Genomic DNA, 23,785 nt, shown 5'->3' on the forward strand with positions numbered 1-23,785 from the left:
TTCCATCGAACATTCCTCTCAGGACTCACGAGATACAGCGATTGGAGCAGTAATATTGAATAGCCCCTGTTTCCTTATTTAGTTTAGTCGATTCCTGTGCTTAAATAGTGTCGTTTCCCCAGTTATTCAGAATGACAGACCTCTCAACTTCTTCAGATCCTCCCCATAGATCAACGGCCCGGCCGACACAATTTGACAGCCGACTAGTCGCATTCCCCAGCTTTCTACCCTCATGTGTCAGGCTTACCTTTGAAGCTTAGTCCTACAACATGAGTGGCGCAGCTGATGACTGGTATTCTCATTCCCTCCGTTCCTTTTACCTGGACGATTTATTGGTTCGGAGCAGCGACTGATTTGTTGTTAGATGGCGCGGAGCGACCGGAACCGACAGTCTAGACAACGACATTCGAATAACAGGTCGATGAGCGCGCACGGCGGGCCCCAAGAACGCCAACAGAATCCGAAGACATGAAATAATACTGGGTGGAATCACGAGAGTAGGCGTCGGGCCCAAACCAGAAACACCACGTTCCAGTGGGAGGCTTCAACGCTGCGGAGGCCAAGGCTGCCTCCTTGAGAAGGGGTATGATTTCGTTCCTTGCCTGTGCTCGTATAATACCCTTTGCTAATCGCGGTGTGATTTTGGTACAGGCCCTGGATGTCCTTGCACAAACACTGGGTTCGGATTCCCCCCACGTCGCAACGATCGAACCACCGACTTCGACACACCTCTAGCAATATCGCTTTTACAAGCTCAAGGGAAGGATGCAAATAACCGAGCTAGAGGATCGTGGGGATTGAAACGTATGATCCTTCCGTCTCGCATAGCGTACAGGATCAGTAACTGACGGGTTGCACAGCAAACACAATGGCGAATGGGAAGGACTTTGCTGAGCTTCGAAAACAAGTATCCGCCTTTTGCCAAGGAGAGTCGGTCGCAGGGGCTTGATTGGCGGCGAAGTGACGACGATCGAGGACGGAGTGACCTGACGGGGGGTAATACCTGTGATGTTGGGTCCAAGGTTCATGCTCTGGTCGACTAGATGTTGTGACCTGACCTCATCGCTGAGGTGGACCGCCTGGCTGCGAAAACGGTTCGGCGAACTGGCCATTCTTCGTTCCATCCCAACCGGTTCCACCCAAACTGGTACTGAAACCGCGGAAGCCCAATCAACTTGTCTACAAAATGATAATACAACGCAAGCCCGTACTGCTTATCCTCAATGACACCCTGTCCGCCTGGTCCGTGGATATGTCCATGGGATGCAAGTAGCGTTGTCCACCGCTTCCGAGGCACAAGTGGCCGTTCTTGTCTACTACAAGAACATACGTGGTACCTATATAAATGTTAGCCGAGTACAAAACCACACAAAGGCTGGCTGCAGCAGAAAAAGATGTGCATTTGTGTGCACTCAGGACAGAAGAAGGCAGAACGATCGAAGAGAAAGGACAGAAGTCAAATGTACAAAACCACCAGAACTAGACTTTGACCGGCAAACGACGATCCGATACTCATCGCCCCCTGCGCGGGCAATGCCTTCTCATATCCCTAATTGCTCTTTTGACGGTCCGATTGATGGGGAGTTTGGAGTAGTTGAGCACTTTTCGCTTGAGATTGAATTGGCCCAGAATGCCAGATGGGGAGCACTTTGCAAGAGTAAATAGTTTCAAGACAATGCCTCTTTTTTACCATGATGTTGTCGGAAGAATGTAGTCGGGCGGGGACCCACAAGGATCCCCAGAGCCAGTTTGGCTTTCCTAGGATCTACTATTTCACTTCTACTACCATGCGTAAGCTATGATCTCACATCAGCAACTTCAGTGCGAACTTCGGCATACGCCTACTTGCACATGTACTACGTACCGGCCATCATGCCGCTCTGCCTACATGATGCTGGGGCATCGTCCTATGCTTAAGCCAGTGCTTCAGACAAAGAGGCATAGAGCCTCATGTAAGAGATTTCAACGTATTATAACGAATCTAATATCCCTCTATGGTGTAGATATCAAGCCCTCCAGGCGAGAATTGTCACAACCTGATGAACGTTACGTCCTAAAATGTGTTTATAGACTAGCGCTGTTTGGCGTTCTGGGGATCCCTTGACTCTTGGGATATCCAGAGCTGCCCCCATGGACATCAGAACCTGTGCTGTCAATTCCGACCGAGAAAGCCCGCCAAAAATCTTATGCCGTGGTGGCGGAACGCGATCACCTCCAGCAGAGTCCTACTCGGGCATCAGAAGGAATAATAGCTCCACCTATGCGTCGCTTTCCTGATGGCAGCGCCAGGGTTTGAAGGGGGAGGAGTGTGGCGGGCAAAAGTGGAGGGCGAGGTGGCGAACCGGGCAAGAAGAGGATTATCAGTCAGGGTGCAGTTTATTGAGGTTCCTTGCCCAGGGCGCTCAGCCTTCTGCTCAGCCGGTGCTCAGTGATCGCCTCAGGCTGCTCAGAGCGTGCTCAGGACGTGCTGAGATCTACTCAGTGAGCAAAAAGCGGCGAGGGGTGAGCACTAAAATGGATAAGGAAGGCCATCAACCATCCTAGAAAATCAAGTACATATGGGATTTTCTGTTTCATGATAGCGTCTTTGCACTGCGTTCGCCCAATTAGGCAGTCCTATTGCCGTATTGCAACCTGTATCCCTGCTATTACGTCCTACCAAGCACACCGTTTCTCCAAACTCAACACTGCAGCGCCTCTTCATGGAAGACGTGCAGCACAAATCCCCAAGTTACAACTCCTAGCCAAAGGCATTCTTAAAGCTTTCAAGCCCTAACCCAATCATCACCAACCCCAAAATAGATCGCACAAGGCTCCCATGGGCGAGTTCCCCGGCCAGCTCTATCTTGAGACCAAGATCCTACGGCAGTCATGCATGGTATATTAAACATAGAAGAGACTCTAGCTGGGTCAGACTCTTATTGTTAGTCAAGTTCAGGGAGCATCGTGACTTATTTAGGCCGTTCGGAACTATTTCCTGCTGAACACCACTGAGTTGAGCAGGGTTTCACCGGTATAGGCCGGTTGGTGTCTCACTGTCACGACCCCAGACTATTGGTAAAAATAGCAAGAAACATCTGACAGTAATATAGATCTGCTCCTGTCTCGGGGGAATATTCTGATTTCTGCAGGAGATTGAGACCGTTTTGTTTATCCACTTACTTACTCGCTCCTATTAAGCAACCTTGGCAGCGCTGGACATTGATTGTTCCATACACATCTATATTGACCAAGAGACTTTATACCAGGATAGTGTGTCCAGAGCTACAAAAGACTTAAGTCAGGCTTCCCTACACTAGACGCATCAATCACTGCCCCCTGCTCAAGCAACCTTCCCCTGAGCACATCATACGGAACATCTTGCACATCCAAGGCCGAGTCCATAGAGGCATGAGAAAGTGCAATATCACACGCATTCGCAGCCGCTTGACCAAGCGCGTAGAATTGGTGCTCAAGCCGGACAGCGCCTACACCAACATCAGCACAAATATATACCCAATCAAGAAAAAAGCCCAACATCTCGGAGCGGAAAACAGCAGTACATACCATAACCAACATGGCTCGAGCTCGGACATGTCACAGAGAGGACATTCACCCCCTCCGCCCGCGTAGGAACAAGCGCGCGATACGAAATCCCAAAAGGCTTCCATTTGTGGCCGTGCTCCTTGAACACGAAGCCCTCGTTATGGGCGAGGCCATTGCGCACGACACGCCGTGCGCAGTGCGTGTCGGTGGGCCAGTACGCTACCGCGACAGGCTCAGGCTCAGATTCGGTTGTGGAGGCGGGATCTGTGTCCTCGGGCTCGGATGCCGTGTGCTGGGTGATCACGTAGTCAGAGACCATTCGGCGCGCATCACGGACGTACAGACGGCGTGGGAAGTGATTGTTATCGGGGAATTCGTCGAGGCAATAGCCGAAGTCAGACCAGGCTTTGCGGATGGAGGGCTGAAGGTGCGGTGTTAGTATATCGATAGTGAAATAGGGCAGAAGAACAGATGAATGGACGTACAGGAACAGCCTCATCATTTGCAAAGAACCAAAGCAGCCCCATTGTGAACCTCCTCGTCTCCTCGAGAATCTCCTCGCGTCTCGCCCGACTTGCCGTCGGCCAGTCATCATTCATACCCAGCAAATCTGTCGCAAGAACAGCCTCCGACCCAATGAGATCTGTCTTGCGATTCGGCACACCCCGCAGACGCGGCGTATACAACTTCCCACCGGCCTGGATATACCGACGGTGGAGCTCGTAACGAGACGCATCGTACCCCTCTGGTTTCTCGAGGGGAGCTTTGTTACTCTCGACGTCTGTGAGCGGGAGACGGTACGAGTATGCCTGGAGGTGTGCGTCTCCATCGCCGGGGTTGCCAAATGGTTCGGGAGAGATTCCGTAGAGAAAACCGCTGGATGGGTTGCCAGGCGTGCGGTAGGGGTCGACGGGAACGTCGAATTGCGTGTAGCGAGTGTCGGCTCGGACGCCAGCGAGGGATTCATTGTAGGTTGTTGAGGGTTCGCGGCCGATGACGGTAGTTATGCCTGCAGCGGCGAGGAGATCGCCTTCGTAGGTGGCTTCGATGAAGTACTAGTGAGATTATAGTGAGAGAAATATAAGAACGGAGTGGAGGGCTTACTCGAGCGCTGATTGACTGGCCATTGGTGAGTTGAATGGAGGTTACGATGGGGCCAATTCTGGATACAGCTGAGGGGTCTTCAATGAGGGCAGCCTGGTGAGACCATTAGAACAGTTCTGAGAGAAGCAATAAGGCATAAAGAATGCGAACCCTGACAACCACAAGCTCGGGATACTCCGCAAGCCACTCGGCAAGAATCCTCTTTAAGACAGAAGACTCAAACTTCCACATCTCAGGAACCTTGAGGCGCTTTGCAACAACCTCTTCGAGCTGAGAAAGCCTGCCATAGTGTGTGCTGAGTCGCCGATGCAGCTCCAGCGCCAGTCCGCCAACCGCAGTGCTATTCTGGAACTCGACCTGATTGTCGATATCGGTTGAACCAAGACCTTCGATCTGGATTCCACCTGGACATGTGTTAGACTGAGGGACTGAACAGAGAAGCAAATGATAACCCACCAATGTGTTCATCCGGCGAGATGAGAACTGTCTTTCGCCCTAACCGTGCAGCCTGGATACCAGCTGCCACTGCTCCAGACGTAGACCCATAGATTGCGATGTCAAAGTCGGCCATGTTGCCTGTAGTAGAGCTCAGTAAGGGCTGCTATGCACGGATGGATAAAGAATGGACGAGTCAGCCTGGAAATACCTGCAAGGCACGATAGTTGACAGAAACACTTACCCCAGACTTCGCATACAAGGGAGGATGGCTTAGCCGTCCGGCAAAGATAACCCTTGCTGTTAATATGAGAGGATAAACTCCCAGGCACGCGCAAAAAAGTTTCTATAGCTTTGGTCAAGTAAGTGAGGTGAGCGCCCAGATTGCTTGTAAACCTTACTCGTTGGAGGTGGCTGTGACTGTGATTGTGGATCTGGCCCCCAGATTTCCTCCGTCTGTTCCAACGCGGGGCTTTTTAGGGCTCCACGTGGATTGGCCCAACTCCAGATCTGAGGTTTCATTTCCACCACCTCATGAACGTAGAGCAAATTTGCACAATAAGTATGGCCATTGAGTGAGGTGTGTGATGTCCATTTGCATGTTTAGCGTATTGTTCTGACACAATAAGTGGGAACTGGTTTGAACGTCATTCCGAGCCAGGAACCAACTCCTTCCAGACAATCGACAAGATCAGTCCAAAACACACCGAGGTCGATATTGGTCATAGAAACACAATGCATCCAGCTCAAAAGGTTTATCCGCCGTATAGACCGTCCATCACGCCATGTAAGAGAGAAGTCTCTTCCGGAGTAGGGCTGCTGGACCCCGGACAGAACCCCGTAACAAATTAGCCAGCGCAAGAGTTGGAGTAAGTCTCTTGGAGAAGGTTGTGGAGAAAAGATTCCCCCAGAGGAGATTCCACTTTAAAGAGGGTGCTGTATACTCACACATGAAAGATGGACAGAGGCTCGCCTTTTCATTTTCTTCATTCCTCGTTACTCCCCTTCGCCTTTCTTCAGCACCAGCCCGTTGACGGACGAACCCCGACATAGAGAAGCAGAATGGCCGGAGGTGGAAAGCTTTATGTGCCCAAGGAGGCATGGGCGGATTGCACGGTTCCGCTGATCTTGATCTGTTTGCTTTATTCTATGGGCAGCATTTTCTTTGGTGAGTGGCCTGCTTGGATGTGGTGGAATTGATGCTAACGGTCTTCTCTCCGAAGGCTAGTATGTTGAAAACCAGAGCGGCGAAACGAAGACTTTGACTCACATTTTTCTCAGTGATGGCGCTTCATTCGGAGGAGTCCAGACATTTGATCCCTTCATGCGAAAGTTTGGAAGCTGGAATGACAAGAAAGAGGCCTATGCGATTCCCACGCATGTCGTGTCCATGATGAACAGGTTAGTGATTCAAATGTTAGGTCAATAATGACCAGATATCTGACGTACAAAGTCTCCCTCTCATCGGCAAGTTCCTGGGGGCTGTCATTGTTGGACCGATGATTGAACGATGGGGCCACCGCACGTCCATGGCCATTACCTGCTGCGTCCAGATCGTTGGGACAGTCAGTGAGTGTAATCCGATTACAACTTCTAACGTACGGAACTAACCATGTCGATAATTAGTCCAAGTCACAAGCCATACCCCAGCTCAATTTGTCGTCGGGCGAATGCTCATCTACGGAGCCGTGGGTCTGGTTGAAAACGTAAAGCCCCCAGCCCTAACTCGACCATCTTCTAACAAACCACCAGGTCGTCCCAACCTACGAATCCGAAATCTGCCCTGCCCCGCTCAGAGGGTTCTGCGTCGGATCAATTCAGCTCTTCCTCACATTCGGCTCACTAATCGCCGGCGTCGTGAACGAGGGCCTGTCCAAGCTCACCAACGACGCCGGATGGATGGTGGCAACGGGCGTCCAGATGGTGCCTGCCGTCATCATCATATCTGGACTATACTTTACACCAAATTCGCCTCGCTGGCTGATCTCAAAAAACCGGCGCTCCGAAGCCCTCAACGCTCTCAAGGTCTTTCGCCCCAAGACGGCAGCTGACGAGGGTCTCTGCGAGCTCGAGATCATCGCCCTCGAGAATTCGGACAATAGATCGGACAAGGCACCCTGGAAGGCCCTCTTCAATGCCTCGAACCGTCGCCGCACCTCGATTGCACTAGCTATCATGTCTCTGCAGCAATTGACCGGCGTGACTTTCAGCAGTTCCTACGGACCAACCTTCTACAAGCAAGTTGGATTAGGCGACAAGGCCTTTGCTTACGCTGTAAGACCGAACTAGCCTTTTAGTCTTCAGACACTATCCTCTCTACGCCAGATCTAACCCTATCATACGTCAGGCCATAAACAACGGCGTCTCTGTCGTAACCGCCATAATCGGCATGTACATGTTCGACGTCTTCGGCCGCCGCGACCTGACCTTCCATGGCTGCTATTTGCAAGCGCTCTTCCTATGCCTAATTGGCGGCCTCGGCGCAAAGGCCAACCGCTCAACATCCGACACGAACGGCATGGTGGCCTCGTTTATCCTCTACGCGGCGATCCTGCATGCGACGTTAGGGCCCGCGGCGTATATCACCGCTGCTGAGGTAGGCACTGCGACATTGCGCGAGAAGACGATGGCTGTTTCGGTGCGTACCTATATCCCTCCTTTTCTTGTTTTCGATGGAATTGCTATACTAATAAACGACTGTGTCGGGGAAACAGACCGCATGGAACGTCGTCGTCGGCTTCGCAGTTGTGTACACAACGCCATACCTCCTCTCCACTCCCGGTGCAAACCTCGGTGCGAAGCTGGGATATGTATGGGGTGGGTGTGCTGCAGTTGGAGCGGTGTGGGCGTGGTTCTTCATGCCTGAGCTAAAGGGGAGAAGTCTGGAGGATATTGATGAGTTGTTTGATGCCGGGTTGCCGGCGTGGAAGTTTAAGCAGTATGAGTGCACGGGCATTAACCGGGAGGCTTTGGAAGGATATCGGGGGAAGGTGAGGGAGGTTGAGGGTGAACATGGGAAGAATGGGGAGAGAGTTGAGTAGGAGAATGTTTAGGGTTGGGCGCGGAGTTGGGAGGGAAATAGTACTTTTCGTAGTCTATAGCTGTACATAGGATTGCGCGTGCTGCGAGATGCTCTGTTTGACTTGATATACATCGACTCTGAATCATATATCCCATCACGTCTATCTATGGTTACACATGCATTAATATACAGGAGCAGCGAGTCGTAACCCACAAACCAGGTCAATAAGCAGAACAGGCACAATCTGCCAAGTAAGAGAGAACGAACCAACGCCGATATGCAACCCATCTATCCCAAAATAACGCCATCCCAGTTCTGTCCAGAGACAATCACACTTCCACTCACTCACTCTCCGGCATTCTCATATACGCATCAATAGCCGCACTAAACGCCGCAAAACCCGCACAACCGAACGCAGCCGCCTGGGGTCCCGCCTTCGCACCGAGGATACCACCAGTAATGCACCCCGAAACCACACTATTTGTAAGATCATTCTTCGCGCGGAGGCCCTCGACGCAGCATTCGGTCCCGGAGTAGAGCGCACCCACTATACCGAAGTTCTTGGCGCTCGACCACGACCGCGCGCCCATGTCTTTGAATCCCGTACGGACTTGTTGGCGCCAGGGGAGATCGGCGATGGCTTTGCCTTGTGGGGTGAAGGAGGAGTCGTAGGACATCTATACATAGGGAGATATATATCAGTACGCGGTATATAAGGTAGATGAAGAAGAGAGAAAACATACACTGGCCATAAACAGACCGAAAATACCACCGAGACCGAAACCCATTGTGCCGGACAGAACGGTCTTGAAGGGACATGATTCCATGGCTTTTTGCATCTGGTAGATGAGAGTTAGCTTTGCGCCGCTTACCGCGTATCTAGTTTGCGCAGTGATTGTGACGAACCATTTTGACCATTGCTTGCTCCTGCTCGTTCATTCCGGGATTGGTACCGCTTCCTAGACCTCCGAAGCCGGTCATGCCTGCGACGGAAGAGCCGCTTGTTCCTGGGAAGTTCATGTTGAAGTTGACGAAACGGGGGCGCTCGGGTAGGATATGTCCAGCCGGATATTAAAAAAAGAGATGTAGCGGGTACAGAGGCGCCAAACCGTTGCAGGAATGAAGAGAATGAAGATTGCGACAGATCTCTTAAGTTCGAGCTGTCGGAGTCGATGCGGAGAGAATTTATTTCCGGCGCGCGAAGCAAGCCAGATGCGCAGCGCTATCACGTGGTTCGCCTCCACAAAAACCAGGTGGCGCATCATGTGATCGCCGTGTATCCATGGATCGTGTTTGGACCCTGCGTAGTAAACACTACGTACTGAGGTGTCTCACCTCAGTGGAGCAGGATGGCCAGGAACACTTCGAATTCCGGGCTGATTCGATTATGCCTTGAATGCCTAGACCTTATTTCGCCTCGCCAAATGCAAGTACAAGCCCAAGCGGTTAACCAACGAGACATCATCCACCTCCAACAAGGTTATTGTCCGTCACCTCGATTGGCTGATAACACGAAGGAACAGGGGTCCAAAATCAGCCTGAAACCAGAAGCATTGAACATGAGTCGGTAGTACTAGGAGGAATCAGGCTATCAAGATGCCGACGCCAAGAGCGGAAGCGCAGCAGGATTCAGCCTCGCTACCAGCCTCAGCCCTTCCCCATTTCTTGATATACAGGGACAAGCTCGCTCCCCGCATTCCAATTGCACTTGACGTCCTTCACTGACAAGATGGCCGCTAAGAAAGATACAACTGCCGAGAAAGTCGTCAACCATGTCAAAGAGGTCGTGCTGTTTGCGGGGATTATCATCTGCTGCCCTTTTTTGTGTTGCTACTTCTGCGTGAATCCACCAAGATTTTGCGGCTATAAGAATCGATCTCATTATGAAACTGTCCCAAGCCTCGTGCCTCCAGGGTGGTCTTGGAGAAGCGAACCTCCGGAACCACTCCCTCGATATCGCCGTTCTCTTTCAGCCCCACCAAGCGGGCTAAGAGCTGTCTACCCGGGCTTGAAACCCCAGAAGAAGTCAAGACTCTTCACCCAGCTTGCCCCAGAAATCCGCTTACGCATTTATGAAGAGGTTCTGGCACCAGAGGGCAACGAGGTACTCCACCTCGCCAGCACTCACAGGCGGGTGTTTGGTATCCGATGCTCGAACACAGATAAAAGAAACATTCGCGGCTGGCAGCATGCATGCTGGCCAAATATGATCGCCTATCAAGATGGCACAGTGCAGCGAGAACCGAAGCAAGGAGGCCGACTCCCAGGAACGATAACGGGCTTGCTGCGCTCGTGCAGACAAGTCTATTCCGAAGCTATTGGGCTTCTTTACACGAAGAACATCCTCCAGGTTCGGCAAGCCCGAACACTTGGGGAATTCCCTCTGGTCATGCGCCATGATCGGCTAGCAACGGTTAGAAAACTACATCTTGACATGCGGCTTTCCAGCTACTCCGATCAATGTCAATGGACAGTCGGTGGATGGAATGATGCATTGCACGTTGTCAGGTATTACATGCAAGGCCTACAGCAATTGCGTGTGTCCTTTGGTGTGAAGCACGATGAAGTTGTCGTGGATGACCAAATGCTGGTTGAGTTGCTACAGAACTTGAGTTACGTCGAGCATGTCCCGGACTTCGTGGTCGAGTTTCGTTGGCGGCGCAAGGTTGACGGGCTACTAAACCAAGTGGGACGGCCACCAGACGGGTTTCCTTTCCGAGTCGACGTGTATGACATCCTTGATCAACCTCGACACTCTTGGTAGCGTCCAAAGGGATATATATGCATATGAGCTAGAGCCTCTTGGGCTCAAATTTCAAGAAAAAAGTGGCATTGATAAACAGTGCTGTAGTTCATCCTATAGTGGTTTCGTCTGATATTCATAACGGGTCGTGCCTCCCCAACCAGAACCTCGAACCTTGTCTCCCTCGTTCCTTCCATAATAGGCCCCTTTGTTGTAGAGGGAAGGTGCGCCCCAGTCATTGCTTCCATAAATGAACATCAGGGCGGGTCATCATCGCCATGGAAACCACAAGACCTCGGCCAATACCCGAATAACGATACATTCAATCATGTGCTAGGCGTGTTGCTCATGTATTTCCAATGCATATTGCAGGTTGCCTCAAGACCGGGGACGAAAAGCGCGTAGTATGCACCTCCTCGAGGAGCGCAACACAAGTAGGTAGGTGTGTCCTCTCTCAGAAACCGAATCGGCTCCGTTAACCATCGCGATAGGTGTAGTAGAGAGGAGACAGCGAGGTGTCGCCGGATAACAACCTGTCCCTTCGTCAGATACCTTCATCAAGAATCTCAGTCCATCACCTAGCATCCTCCATACCTCCTCAAGCCAGAGAACCACGCAGTGCAGTGTCAATACCACACTCAAGCGGCCGCAAAAACACTCCAATTCCACCCCATATTAAGCTCCCCACGCACAAACCCCCTCCTCACAACTGGCGGAGTCTGTCCTCCAGTGTGTCTCCTGCGGTGCCTCGGACAATTCATACGCCGCTTCGTTGATGAACCCTGAGACGTGGGGACGATGTGTGCACAGAGATACCCACGCTGCTGGGCAAGGATGCACCATAGGATGTGGTCCTCGGCGGGATCGTAGTTTACACACTCTTTGAGGGACTTTTCGGTGCAGTTCGGGAAGCGGGTGTAGGTTTCGTGGATGGACCAGCACATTTTGCTTGTTTCTTATTCTTTGCTTTAGTATACTTCGCTTGACTTGGCCGGTTGAGTAGAGGTATTTAGTAGTTGGATAGAAAGGAATGAAGGTGGCGTGTAGTTTGAACTCAGGATGGCAGACTGAACAGATGCGAGTTTGCGAGAAGAGGGGAAGAAAGACTTTGATTATATATGCAGGTCACCTGGGTATCAGCAGGACAGCAGTCCAACAATAAGATTATCCTGGCCACCAAGTATGATCGAGTCAGCCTATCGCAGAACAGGTGTGCCTGGAAAACAGCCTCACTCTGTCAGGCAACCATTGTGATTGGCTGGCTGGGGAATTCCCTGCAGCAATTCTCGTATTGTTCTGAGATGAGCCCCCGCAGCTCGTCATTGAGAGGTGTCCAGCGTTCAATGGCCTCAATTGACATGAGAAGAGAATGATAATCACTTACCTGATACCATTGTTGATGCAGGACCTCAAACCTATCTGAAACTTATTCCATAAGAACAGGCTAGGAGCAATTGTTCAGAAATAAGACTATTGTTCCTATTCAACCTATCAATAGTACATTGTCCGATTGATCATACATGCATGCAAAAAGGTGGGGATATTCTTGTCCCAATCCTCGCTGCCCCACCATAAGTATCAGGTCCTTCGAGATCAGAGACGTGAAGTGAAAAAAGAGTTCATAAGAAAGTATATACCAAAACACTCGTCATAAGGGGTCATTTAAAGAGAACCAGAACCAGAACCAGAATCAATCCCGGAATCATAACCCTGCGTTAAGCCGTAATCCTGTCATCTTAGCTGGAGATAACAACAACAGACCGGGGGTGCGTGCGAAGAATTTGGAGAAGTGGATGAGAAAAAGAAATAAATCGTACATATTCGTGTCCATATATACAACGGCTGCGCTCGAGAAACGCTTGAGAAACGGATGAATGGCTGTCCGAGGTTTGAAGGGTATTCGTAGTAAACAGGAAGAAGAAGAAGGGGAGGCCGTTGATGACTCAAATCTCGGTTTTCCCGACGTCAATCTTTTTTGCTGTCCTTGCCGAGAGACGGAGAAGCTACCGGCGACGGGGAAAGGCTGCGCTCCCATTCGGCCATGAGGTTTGAGGCTGTCCGAGTGAGTTTCGAGGGCGCGGCTTGGGTGAGAGCGGGCCAGGGGATGCCGTCTGCGACGCTGGGGTCGGGGATGTCGTGGCGCCAGTCGCCGAAGCTGAAACCAGTTAGAAAAGGCCGTAGAATAGAGTGACTGACAATTAGAAAAAAAAAAAAAAGAGAACGAAGATATCTCACGCGCATAGGCAAGCCAAAACCTACCTAGTGCTAGTACGGGGACTGCTCGTCTGAGTGACCGGTGACTGGTCTTGCCGCGACTCGATAGTAGAGCGGCTCGAGGATGGCGTGTGCGTTTTCTTCGGTTGCGGTGTATCCCAGTCATCCCAGGTTTCGTCCACGTCGAGCGTGTTGGGATCTCCGCGCTTGTGACTGTTCGGATCGCGCGGGGTTTGCGGAGTTTTGAGAGCGTTTGGGGACTTCTGGGCAGATGAATCAATGCCGAATTCACTCCAGAACGAGGCGTCTATGTCCGCCGAATTGGAGCTATTACCACTTGTTTTGGTCCCCGGACTCCTCTTTCCTGAGGACGGCGATCGCGAGGGGTTGCCTGCTTGTACGGATAACCGGTCTCGGCTGCGCGAGGTTGAGCTCGAGTCGCGATTGCGGGGCTGTTGCATGGTTCGCGATTCCGTGGCGTTGATTCCTTCGTCTCCGACGGTTGCTTGTCTGATGTCTTCCAAGAACGTCCAAAGCCCTTCTTTCAAGTCCGTCGCCATCTGCTTGCCTGTGCGCATGAGGAGATCCCGAGAAGCAGGTGGCATTGGCATCGTCTTACGCCACTGAGTTATCATATCCTCGGTGGGCGCTACAGCGGCAGAGGTTGGAGTACGACCGACAGCACGGTCGACAGCACGGTCGACAGCACGGTCGACAGCACGGTCGACAGACGGCATGGTGGCCGATCGTGGGGGCCGGCCTACACGATCGTTGTCCTGCACAAAGCCGGATTCAGATCCGGACTGCTTGCTGCTTGCAGCAGAACTAATGGAAGGTGAGAGCAAAGATAGCGCCCGCGTGTGAGACCCTTGAAACACTCGCCGACCATTCGCCGAGACGGAAGTTCCAGCTGAAGCTGCAGCTGCGAGCACACTTTGGCGGCGCTCCAGCTCCCGACTAAGGCGAACCTGGGTCGGAACAGGACTTGCAACACCGCTGACACTCTGCTCTCTGCTGTGACCAGTTCCAGCAACTCGATCAGGCGACTTGAGAGGCTGCATAACCTCCGCACGATGGTTGACTTCTGTCCGTTTCCTAGTTTTCTCCGACGATGCCCATTGTCTCTTCAACGAGTCCAGCTCCGCTTCCGCCCGGTGTAGTTCCTCGCGAAGCTCCAACACCCTTCGCTCCTGAGACGCAATGGCGGTCAGCAAGCTTGTGCCATCATCTTGACCGTCGAACGGTGGCGTGGAGATGGTGTGAACGGGAGACTGGCGCGCGGACGATCGTGTGGCTGGTGTCATCGATCCGGACGGAGATGAGGCTGCGCTGGGATCAATAGCTGTTTGGGGGATGTTGATGGGGAAATTCAAGGTCAGACGCTTCGTATGGCGGGCGGCACCGTGAGGACGAGGAGGGAGGGAAGATCGCTTGGAGATCTGGCGCGGCGGTGGGAGCGCTTCACTCGCAGTGGTGGTTGAGGGCGTCATTGTTTGGGACGCTTCCGGCGTGGATTCCGCCTGCGCCGTTCCCGGGGAGTCCACCATCGCGGAACGGGGACGATGGCAAATCGGGCGGATTTATTGAGGCGATAATGGCAGAATCATGACATTCCAGCAAGACAACAAGACAAGCCTCAGAAACGAAAGACGAGGTGGGCGAAAGGGGCTGGATAAAAGAGGGAAAGGGGAAGGGGTGGGACGGCGAAAAGAGCGAGAGACTGGCGAAAAAGGAGCGTGAGGGAGCCGAGATACTCGAGTGTCTGGATGGGAGGATGGAGAAGAAGAGTCAGCGCCAGGCCAGGGGAGAAATTGAGATGATAATAAGTGGCCAGTGCCGACGGTGGTGAAGCCCAGACTGGCCGTTAATTTAGTCTCGTCTGGGACTGACCAGGCGGCCCGCCACGCGTATCCCTTCCATTTCAGTTAGCTCAGGGGCCGATCGGCGAAAGCCATAATCATTCTTCAAGCGATGAGATCGGAAAGCATTATCCTGAATCATGAATGCAAGGGGATGAGTTTAGACATGTGGTTGACACTGACGATGGACTATGGAGAGGGTCTCGGCTCTTGCATGTTTTTGAGATCTCGTGCTGGTCGACTACAAATTGACTAGCGCTGTATAGTCTCTGGGGAAGCAACTGTGGAAAACTCAAGCGTCTGATACTATTTTGGGATCGCCAGTTTCATGATGAACAAATCATTCATATAGAGCTAGAAAGCTGAAGATGTGGTACAGGAAGCAGGCATTTCGCCGTATAATCAATCCTATTATTTTATATCCGGTGCAAACACCCTTCTCTAAATGTACAAGAACCAAATCTCAATACTTACAAACTCCGTCACCAACACCACATGTATCTCACAAATATAAGCGCAGTCCAAAATGAGCAACGAAGGGAAGATGGGAATTCCCGTGTCTACCAGGGCGAAGCCGTGGAATAATCACAAGCTCAAAGTGGAAATAATTCACCAGAAGGAAATTTCGGAAAATCCAGTCCAGAACCAGTTCTGGAGCAACAAAATCAGCAGTGCAAATTGGCAGTACAGTGCGACAGATAGCAGTAAGCTATCTATCAAGAGCTTAGCCCACGATGAGAGCTCGATGAGGAAGGACCTTTAAGAAGGTCATGCAGAAAACGAGGGTATTATTGTGAATGGGCAATCAGCGAGCGTCAGGAAAGCGCAGAACCGGATTGTAGAACGCCTGAGACCGATCTGTACAGCGAAAGAAAGTGCCCGCCCGGGTTTATACTCCGGGCCACCGGTTGCGAAGGCCTTCAGACCATCGCTGGTAGAGAACGTCGGATAGTTGTTTGATGTGCTCCATGCCTGCGACAGGCTGGCCCGAAAGGTTCGCCTGTTGAGGTTGCAGATCTGGCTCAATCATTGCCGCCGATTGGCGCCGCTTGTGACTCTTCAGGTGCGGGTTGTTCTGTGCCAGAACGAGGCGAGGCCGTTGTGGAGATTCGGGAGGTGGAGCTTGTGGGACAAGAGTTGACAGCTTGGAGTCACTGTTCCAGAATTTCATCAGCATGACAGGCAGGAGAAAATATTGCACAGTTAGCTTACCCTAAGAGTTTTTCGTTTGTAGTTTTGAGAATTTGGTAGAGGCCCTCTGGATCGACCATTTCCAGCTCACTGAAGGCCTCTGCGAGTCGAGATATCGCCTCGCGCTTTTCCTGGTCTGCAGTCGTTCCCAGGACCTCCTGGCACGCGTGACCCACGGCCTTTGTATATGCCCGGCGTCCCAGCTGGGCTTCTTTGCTGTTGGTCTCGGTGTATACAGATTTAGGGCTCGCATTCTCGTCCGTACCGGCGAGTTGCTGCGACAGATACGAGTCCTCAGTTGGGGCCTTGTCAGACACCCGTCGGAACTGGCGAACAGTCGAAGGACTGTTACCGAACGTAAGATCCACTCCCAATGGCTGTTTCACACCACTGGATCGTCGTTTTGGTCGTCGAAGAGAAGGGCTGCGATCGGGTGCCGGTACACGGCGTACGGCGGTGTTGTTGTGTCTTTGTCGTGGGTTCGGGGGACTTGATATGCGGAGGTTCTCAACCATTTCGGCCGACTCGTCATATAGAGGATCGTGAACAATAACTGACCCAGTCTCCGAGTCATCAGAGTCTTCCCGGATGACCATGGTAGGTGCTTTAACCGTATCGAAGACCCAGCCGTCGTCGTCCTTGAGATGCGTGATTGTGTTCCTATATCACCAAAGTCAGCTCGTGTCCATAGCTCAAGTTCGTACAGGTCACATACAGAGACTCCGCATAGTACTTCACATTACGTGATACACCGCGTCCAGCATCCCAATCCTGCTTCCGCTGGATCAGTTCCTGCAACGCTTCTGTCTTCCCGGCATTTCGAATAAATTTATGTCTCAAAAGATCCTTTGCACTCGGCCTGCGTTCAGGATCCTTTGTCAGACACTGCGCAATAAAGTCCTTGAAAGCGTTGCTGTATCCGTCACCATGTAGCCGAGGGGCAGGCTCCTTGGGGATCAGGAACAGAACTTTCATCGGATGGGTGCTAGCGTGCGGCGGCTCTCCGTTGATCATCTCCATCGCACTAATACCCAGCGACCAGATATCTGCCTTGTAATCGTAGCCGGCTTGCTGAATAACCTCCGGGGCCATCCAGAATGGTGTTCCGACGAAGGTGTTGCGTTGCGACTTGATGTTGGTCAACTGTGCGGCGACTCCGAAGTCTCCGAGCTTCACCTTGCCCGTGTGTGAAAGTAGAACGTTGGCCGCTTTGACATCTCGGTGGATCTTTCCTTCGCTGTGCAAGTAGTCTAAGCCCTGGAGAAGTTGCTGGCAGACAATGGCGACATGCGCTTCGTTAAACACACCAGGTTTCAACTACACATGATTAGCTGATTCCTCCCAATCGGCTTCGGGGATAGTCACCAGGTCAAGGCACGATCCTCCGCCCAAGTATTCCATCACAATCCAGAGCTTGTGTCCTCGGAGGAAGCTTGCGTAGTATTGAGTAACATAGGGGCTCGCGCATGTCGCTAGGACGGATATCTCCTGTTGAATCTCTTGGATGTCGTCTTCGCTCGACTCCAGGTCAATCTAGAGGGAGCACAGGGTCAATTGGATTCCATGAAGCACAGCGTGGACTCAAGGAGACTCACATGCTTAATGGCGACAATCTCCCCCGTGGTCTTGTCGATTGCCTTATACACTGTTCCAAAACTTCCACCTTTGCGACAATCAGTCAGTCAGAGCCATTGAGCAAACCAAGCTTGGTAGGTCACTCACTTCCCAGCTCCTCCATCATCTGGTACTGACTCGCCAAATCGTCCGCCATGGCTCGCGACATTCCGACCGCAGTTCGAAGCTCGCAGCTTTGCAGCTCGAAGCTTTCGAAGCTCAGGGGTGGGGAAAGAAGAAAGGACCGGGAAAAGGCCGAAAAGCAAAAACAAGGGGCGAGCGACCCGCACAGCTAGCTACCTGATTCCTGCCCAGCAAGATCCCTTGTCGCTGCGCTGAACAGGTCGAGTATACCGGCCTTTAAAAGAGATGGGAAGGGAGTCGGCGTCAGCTATGTGAATCAATAAACTCGATAATTACTTGAGGCGACCCCGACTCCATCGCTGGCATCCAATGGATAACGGTTCCGATTTCCATGGGTCAAGGAGAGACAACACAGCCGGTAGCGCATGGCAACCACCGGTGTCAGCCGCAAAACACAGCAACTCAGCCACAAAAGATCTACGCCTGAGGCAACTATTTTCTACTTCTAGCTTTGCGACGATTCTGGGCAGTACGCGCTCGCTAATTATCCATTATTCATGTTGTAGTACACGCTGCAGCTATGTATGCATGCGCAAATATACCTTTCTATATATACTTGTAAGGGTTCAGGATCCCGTTCTACTCGATCGTTAGTTTGTATACTCCCAACCCGTTGCAAAGTATCACTTACCGGATCGTACAAGTCCTTCAGCTGCTTCATCAGCTTGATGTTGGTATCATTTTGGCTGTAACCAATGAATTCCTTCTTGGCAACTCCCAGACCGTGCTCAGCACTGATACTACCGTTGCGCTTCTGGATCCATTCGTACACCCAGGGTTCGATCGCCTTCTCGACTTCCTTGTTGTACTGGCGAACGGCGATGTTGAGGTGCAAGTTGGAGTCTCCCATGTGGCCGTAACCGACAACGGCACGCACGGGGAAAGAGTCGTCGTCACCAACGAATCCGAGCTTGGTCAGACGCTCCCGGCAGTCGTCAACCAGCTGGTACAATTCAGGAAGGGGGATAGAAACATCGTACTTGTAAGTACCGCCGAGGTGGCTCAGGGACTCGGTGATACCCTCTCGCCAGCGCCAGATGCTCTGGAATTGTGTCTCGTCTTGTGCTAAAACACCGTCGGACACGATACCCTCGCCCATGATGCTCTCCAGGAAGGTCTCCAGCTTCTCCATATCGTGTTCAGCGTTGGATCCGCTTGTCTCGACCAGGCAATAGAAGGGGTACTCTCCCTCGAGAGGATACTTGTTGCCGGTAGATTGATGAACAAGCTTCTGGCTACGGCCATCCATAAGCTCAAACGCAGACAGAATCTCGGAAAGCTGCTTCTTGGCCTCGCCAAAGGCCTGGCGAACCTGGTCGTAGCTCTCAAGACCGAAGTACGCAACGTTGACAGCCTTGGGTCGGGGAGGACAGATGATCGAAACACCAGTGATGATACCGATTGTACCCTCAGAGCCGATAAACAACTGCTTCAGATCGTAACCAGTGTTGTTCTTGCGCAGAGTTGACAAGCCGTCGAAAATTGTGCCGTCGGGAAGAACAGCTTCAACGCCCAGAACTGTACCGTGAAGGCTGCCGTACCGAAGCAGACGCAACCCACCAGCATTCGTGGCCACATTGCCTCCAATATGGCATGAGCCCTTGGCACCAAGGTCAAGCGGGAAGAGGTGGTGGCGCTCGGCGAGGTACTGGTCAGCCACCTCAAGAATGACACCAGCATCCACAACCAGGACACCTGAAGCCTCGTCGAACGAGCGAATCTTGTTCATCCGCGAAGTATTGATGACAATCTCATCAAACACCGGCACTGAACCGCCAACCAGTCCTGTGTTTCCACCCTGCGGCACAACAGCCAGCTTCTTCCCATTGCAGTATTTCATGATCTCACTAATCTCCTCCTTCGACTGCGGCTTGAGGACGAGTTTCGTGTGCCCGCGGTACTTGCGCATCCAATCGCCGTTGAATGGCTCGATATCGTCGGTGGCATCGGTCGTCACTCCGTCAATCACGGCCGACTCCGCACCCAGCAACTCCTTGAAGTATTTCACATCCTCCGCAGTGATCTCGCCGAAGTTCGGGTTGCGCTTCAGGTTGGGATAAGCGTCGCTCGTGTACTTGACTTCCTTGGTCGCTCGTAACGACGATGCTTGCGAAAAGTTGCGAGTAACGGTGACAGCAGGAATCTGGGAGACAATGGTGCGCCCAGCAACACGCGGCTTGGGTAGACGAGCCCGTCGAAGGGCGGCTGCGAAGTTCCTGGCCCCGGACATGGTATGATCGGTGTTGATTTGAGCGGACCGGTGCGACAAGATCTTTTAACCCTTCGGTCTCGGCTCCGATCTTCAACTCCGTCAGGAGGACTCGCTTATTCAGCACTTTTTATCCGCCCGGTATCGGGGAGAACGAATATCGTACCGGTGATCTCTGATCTAACGAATGAATGCTTTCCAATTTTACAACGCCTAGTACTAGATTGTATGCAGTTTTCGAAGAATACCCGCCTCGGGTGTGGGTATGGTATATCGGCTGCATGGTAAGCTTTATCGACCTTTACTAGTAATACAACAGTACAAGTAGTACGTACTGGAGCATCATCACCACCAGCGTATGCCCAGACAGGATTCTTACTCTGTACCCCAGACATCTTACATATTGGTAGGGCTCGATCACCTTCATCTATGCTCAAAGCGTATCTACATTTCTATATCAGTGATACGGCGGGGATTGTACGGACTGAGCTGCTACCAAAGACCTATTCCCTTTCTACATTTGCCCTATTAGCGGTTTAATCACTATTGGCAAGACAACAATATTATGCTGGGCTTACTGTCTTCGAGAATATGACTATTCTTTCAAAGAAGAGACTGTTATTGAGTATATATGGTGATGTATATTTGAAGTATATATACATATATGTTCCGCTCAGTGTGTCCTGAGACCTCATAATAGCAGACAGGCGCGTCACTTCCAAAGTTTCTATGAGAAACACCTTTCTCTATGGTAGAATCATCCACAAGTGGCTCTTATTCTTGCTGAAAGGGAACCGGTGATGTTGCGCTGCTGGTAAGCCTCCGAGACAAGTCGCCGGTGACTGTGGACTACGTCATGCAAGTGCCCCGCAAAGGTCTGGAAGAAGACCCCTCAGCAACCCTCCAAGGTTCAAGCTTCGCAATTCATCTTTCTCACAATCTCTAACCATACCTCGAGAAATGGCAACTACTGTTCTTGTAACAGGCGCAAGCGGCCTTCTGGGTCGACAAGTCTTTGACAGATTCAAGCGCTCCGGCTGTCTCACTGTCGGCCAGGGCTTTTCGCGCGCCAACCCGCCTACGATCATCAAGGCCAACCTGGAAAACCCAGATGAAATCAAAAGCCTCTTGGACGAAGCTAAGTATGTGGCTGAATTCCAATCCAAAGCTTTTGAGCCGCTGGCGGCCAGTGCCATTGAGAAATAAACCAATTGATACTAATATGGACTATTAGGCCTCAGATCGTCATCCATTGTACGTTCGGCTCTTGACGAGATTCTCAGTACCTACTTGAGATTGGAATTGACCACTGTGAATAGGTGCTGCCAATCGCTCCCCCGACCTATGTGATAAGAACCCCGACCAGGCACGCCGGATCAACGTTGATGCTACTCGTACACTCGCCGAATTGACAGCCGCTCGCGGTATACTCCTCGTGTATATCTCAACGGACTACGTCTTCCCGGGCACCGAGGGAGAAGCGCCGTACGAGGCTGATGCGGAGACAAATCCCCCAAACATGTACGGCCAGCTGAAGCGGGACGGCGAGCTGGTTGTTCTCGAAGCGACCAAGCAGAGTGGGATGGGCCTTGTCGTCCGCGTACCGGTGCTATACGGCACGGCGAACGATAACTCTGAGAGCGCTGTCAACACCCTCGTTGACGCTGTATGGAAGGCGCAAGACGAGAATGCTGCCATCAAGATGGACGATTGGGCTCAGCGATACCCTACCAACACCGAGGACGTTGCACGCGTGCTACGGGATATTGTGATCAAATACCTCAAGAACCGTGGTCGTATTCTCGAGCTTCCCAAGATCCTGCAGTTCTCCTCGGAAGATCGGATGACAAAGTACGAGATTTGCCAAAAGTTCGCGGAGATTCTGGGCGTATCCCTCAAGGGAATGATTCCGAACAAGGAAGGAAACGACCCGAATGCATCAGTGCAGCGACCTTATGATACACATCTCTCAACTAAAGTGTTGAAAGATCTGGGGATCGATGTGTCGACCGTCAATTTTGAGCAGTGGTGGTAAGTGTTCATTGAGATCGTCCAGCTATTCGTGACCACTAAGAGCTAATGATGCGCGACGCTAGGCGGAAACACCTGGAGTCACAGAAGAAATAAAGCGTGGCTGGCGATATTGAGTCTGGAAGAGACCCTGCCGCATCGCAAATCACATAGTATAAATAGAGTAACATTATAAAAAGCAATTTGCCAAGCTAATTATGAGCTGTCATCTCTTTGCGAGTTCACAGAGGACGATGGAAGAGAGACACGGCTTGAGACTGGCGTATGAGAGACCAGGAGGTCCGTCTACTCCGGAGTAAATGGAAGACGATGGCGAATATCTTAGCTAGTTTTACACAGAAATGATCCCGGCCAATATCGGACGGGTTGTACATGTATCTCAATGGAAAACTCCTGCCCACGTCACGATGTCTCAAACTCATTTCGTGGGGTTCTGCCTTTGGGTGCCACAGGAAATCTGATGATCAGCAGGGAGCACGAAGATCACTGATTAGCGATTTACAGTCGATCATCGCACATGAGCTTTAATTTTTCAAGTTCGCAGTTCACCAACTCCTTAATCGCCAGGGTGCCAGATGCTTCAGAGGGATATTACTGTCCTAATTCCTCCCGGTAACCTACTAGCCGTGACTTTATGCTTGGAAACCGGATATAATCTCCCAGGGAAGTACCCGGCGCTGTGTTCTCGAGATGAAAATCAGCTGCGACCTACACTGGGTACGACTATAGGAAGCGTGAGATGATGTCGTCGTTTGTGCCAGCAGTTGCTGGCGCATGCCCGTATTATGGGAGTGCAGCACAATCATGGGTCATAAAGACCGGATGGTTAACTGCTTCCCAGTTGAGCTTCGATTGTGGAGGAGATGCACTGGTCACTGATATCAGTCCATTTGGACGAATACCTCTGCTGTTAGCAGCGCGGGAGGGACATCTATTGTGCTTGACAGGCTGCTTAGGCTTGTTGAGGTAACGCTAATTCAAATATACCTATGGGATAGACACCGCAAGTGGGCAAGAAGCACTCATTGGGTTTCTAGAGACGGCTGGAATCGTGGTAACCTGGAAAGATTGGCTAGGCGCAGAAGCTCTGATCTAGGGCCTGTGAGATTGAAGCGGTGGTAGAGGGGCTCCATGGTACTATCAAGATGGACATCAATTGGCAGGACTCTGAGGTCAGGCGTGGCTGAAATGTAGATGCTAATAATGCGCGTCAAGAGGGGTCTCAAAAAAGACGTGGCCAACCTAGAGCAAAACGTCCGTTGGACCAAACTCCGTCATCGAAGGCTAATTACGGACACGGCAGCAGTCGTAAAGCTTTTGCTTGAAACTGGTTGTCGAACCCGCTCTTCCAGGCCGCGAAATACGGGCAGGAAGCCAGTGAAGCTATTTTTCGAGATTGGAAAGGTGAATATCGGGGGTGAAGAACCATGCGGAGTAAACGGCGATGTCGATGGGTACCAGAGAGTGGTGAAGGGTTGTCTGAGACGCAAGCGGAGGCCGCTCAGCGCTAACAAGATCCAGGGTACATAGTAATTTTGTACTGTATTGGAGGGATTTGGCGGCGGATTTATGTTCCTCCACAAGCCAAAATAGCCCATACAGACGATCATGATGTCTTGGCATATTTTCGGTTGTCGAGCACTGGGCAGCGAGGACACTGAGTCCAGATTTATGATGAGAGATTGATGTTGAAT

At 51.6% G+C, this 23,785-nt stretch overlaps 8 protein-coding genes across 8 annotated transcripts; 3 read left to right on the forward strand and 5 right to left on the reverse strand.

Moving 5' to 3' along the window:
- Nucleotides 1-3,264: 3,264 nt before the first annotated feature.
- Nucleotides 3,265-5,200, reverse strand: BJX68DRAFT_278668 (FAD-dependent oxidoreductase; the record flags this gene model as incomplete). The annotated part of the gene is made up of 6 exons (XM_071048585.1): nt 3,265-3,467; nt 3,547-3,946; nt 4,011-4,580; nt 4,630-4,722; nt 4,780-5,033; nt 5,086-5,200. The coding sequence occupies 6 exons, from the start codon at nt 5,198-5,200 to the stop codon at nt 3,265-3,267; spliced, it is 1,635 nt and encodes a 544-aa protein (XP_070894486.1).
- Nucleotides 5,201-6,126: 926 nt separating this feature from the next.
- On the forward strand, nt 6,127-8,105 carry BJX68DRAFT_258130 (sugar porter family MFS transporter; the record flags this gene model as incomplete). Its single annotated transcript, XM_071043470.1, has 7 exons — nt 6,127-6,236; nt 6,346-6,465; nt 6,518-6,633; nt 6,691-6,770; nt 6,817-7,338; nt 7,412-7,702; nt 7,779-8,105. 7 exons carry the CDS (start codon nt 6,127-6,129, stop codon nt 8,103-8,105), a joined length of 1,566 nt encoding a protein of 521 aa, XP_070894487.1.
- A 42-nt stretch (nt 8,106-8,147) lies between these two features.
- BJX68DRAFT_173178 (translocation channel protein TIM22) lies at nt 8,148-9,253 on the reverse strand. Its single transcript, XM_071037087.1, has 3 exons — nt 8,993-9,253; nt 8,830-8,925; nt 8,148-8,763 (listed from the first exon to the last, which is right to left on the reverse strand). Exons 1-3 carry the CDS (start codon nt 9,104-9,106, stop codon nt 8,428-8,430), a joined length of 546 nt encoding a protein of 181 aa, XP_070894488.1. The 5' UTR covers nt 9,107-9,253; the 3' UTR covers nt 8,148-8,427.
- Nucleotides 9,254-9,416: 163 nt separating this feature from the next.
- BJX68DRAFT_245629 (uncharacterized protein) lies at nt 9,417-10,903 on the forward strand. The gene has a single exon (XM_071041527.1). It carries the CDS (start codon nt 9,816-9,818, stop codon nt 10,848-10,850), a length of 1,035 nt encoding a protein of 344 aa, XP_070894489.1. The 5' UTR covers nt 9,417-9,815; the 3' UTR covers nt 10,851-10,903.
- A 12-nt stretch (nt 10,904-10,915) lies between these two features.
- Nucleotides 10,916-11,936, reverse strand: BJX68DRAFT_245630 (uncharacterized protein). The gene is made up of 2 exons (XM_071041528.1): nt 11,424-11,936; nt 10,916-11,362 (listed from the first exon to the last, which is right to left on the reverse strand). The coding sequence occupies exon 1, from the start codon at nt 11,771-11,773 to the stop codon at nt 11,468-11,470; it is 306 nt and encodes a 101-aa protein (XP_070894490.1). The 5' UTR covers nt 11,774-11,936; the 3' UTR covers nt 10,916-11,362; nt 11,424-11,467.
- Nucleotides 11,937-12,794: 858 nt separating this feature from the next.
- Nucleotides 12,795-14,590, reverse strand: BJX68DRAFT_271182 (uncharacterized protein; the record flags this gene model as incomplete). The annotated part of the gene is made up of 2 exons (XM_071046896.1): nt 12,795-12,984; nt 13,089-14,590. 2 exons carry the CDS (start codon nt 14,588-14,590, stop codon nt 12,795-12,797), a joined length of 1,692 nt encoding a protein of 563 aa, XP_070894491.1.
- Nucleotides 14,591-15,791: 1,201 nt separating this feature from the next.
- On the reverse strand, nt 15,792-20,081 carry BJX68DRAFT_258133 (uncharacterized protein; the record flags this gene model as incomplete). Its single annotated transcript, XM_071043471.1, has 7 exons — nt 15,792-16,056; nt 16,115-16,753; nt 16,809-17,362; nt 17,459-17,626; nt 17,689-17,756; nt 17,816-17,894; nt 18,483-20,081. 7 exons carry the CDS (start codon nt 20,079-20,081, stop codon nt 15,792-15,794), a joined length of 3,372 nt encoding a protein of 1,123 aa, XP_070894492.1.
- An 886-nt stretch (nt 20,082-20,967) lies between these two features.
- Nucleotides 20,968-22,489, forward strand: BJX68DRAFT_245642 (dTDP-4-dehydrorhamnose reductase family protein). Its single transcript, XM_071041529.1, has 4 exons — nt 20,968-21,202; nt 21,295-21,314; nt 21,380-22,091; nt 22,157-22,489. Exons 1-4 carry the CDS (start codon nt 21,021-21,023, stop codon nt 22,185-22,187), a joined length of 945 nt encoding a protein of 314 aa, XP_070894493.1. The 5' UTR covers nt 20,968-21,020; the 3' UTR covers nt 22,188-22,489.
- Nucleotides 22,490-23,785: the final 1,296 nt, after the last annotated feature.

Source organism: Aspergillus pseudodeflectus, assembly GCF_044049435.1.
Source record: "Aspergillus pseudodeflectus strain CBS 756.74 chromosome Unknown BJX68scaffold_58, whole genome shotgun sequence".
Taxonomy (NCBI): domain Eukaryota; kingdom Fungi; phylum Ascomycota; class Eurotiomycetes; order Eurotiales; family Aspergillaceae; genus Aspergillus; species Aspergillus pseudodeflectus.

Excerpts from the sequence above, each read along its gene's own strand:
- BJX68DRAFT_245642 (XM_071041529.1), top strand. The coding sequence starts at position 21,021 with ATGGCAACTACTGTTCTTGTAACAGGCGCAAGCGGCCTTCTGGGTCGA. Across the intron at positions 21,315-21,379 it reads GCCTCAGATCGTCATCCATT|GTGCTGCCAATCGCTCCCCC; the intron begins GTACGTTCGGCT and ends CACTGTGAATAG. Across the intron at positions 22,092-22,156 it reads GTCAATTTTGAGCAGTGGTG|GCGGAAACACCTGGAGTCAC; the intron begins GTAAGTGTTCAT and ends GCGCGACGCTAG.
- BJX68DRAFT_245629 (XM_071041527.1), top strand. The coding sequence starts at position 9,816 with ATGGCCGCTAAGAAAGATACAACTGCCGAGAAAGTCGTCAACCATGTC.
- BJX68DRAFT_245630 (XM_071041528.1), bottom strand. The coding sequence starts at position 11,773 with ATGTGCTGGTCCATCCACGAAACCTACACCCGCTTCCCGAACTGCACC.
- BJX68DRAFT_173178 (XM_071037087.1), bottom strand. The coding sequence starts at position 9,106 with ATGAACTTCCCAGGAACAAGCGGCTCTTCCGTCGCAGGCATGACCGGC. Across the intron at positions 8,926-8,992 it reads AGCAAGCAATGGTCAAAATG|ATGCAAAAAGCCATGGAATC; the intron begins GTTCGTCACAAT and ends CTCATCTACCAG. Across the intron at positions 8,764-8,829 it reads TCGGTCTGTTTATGGCCAGT|ATGTCCTACGACTCCTCCTT; the intron begins GTATGTTTTCTC and ends CCCTATGTATAG.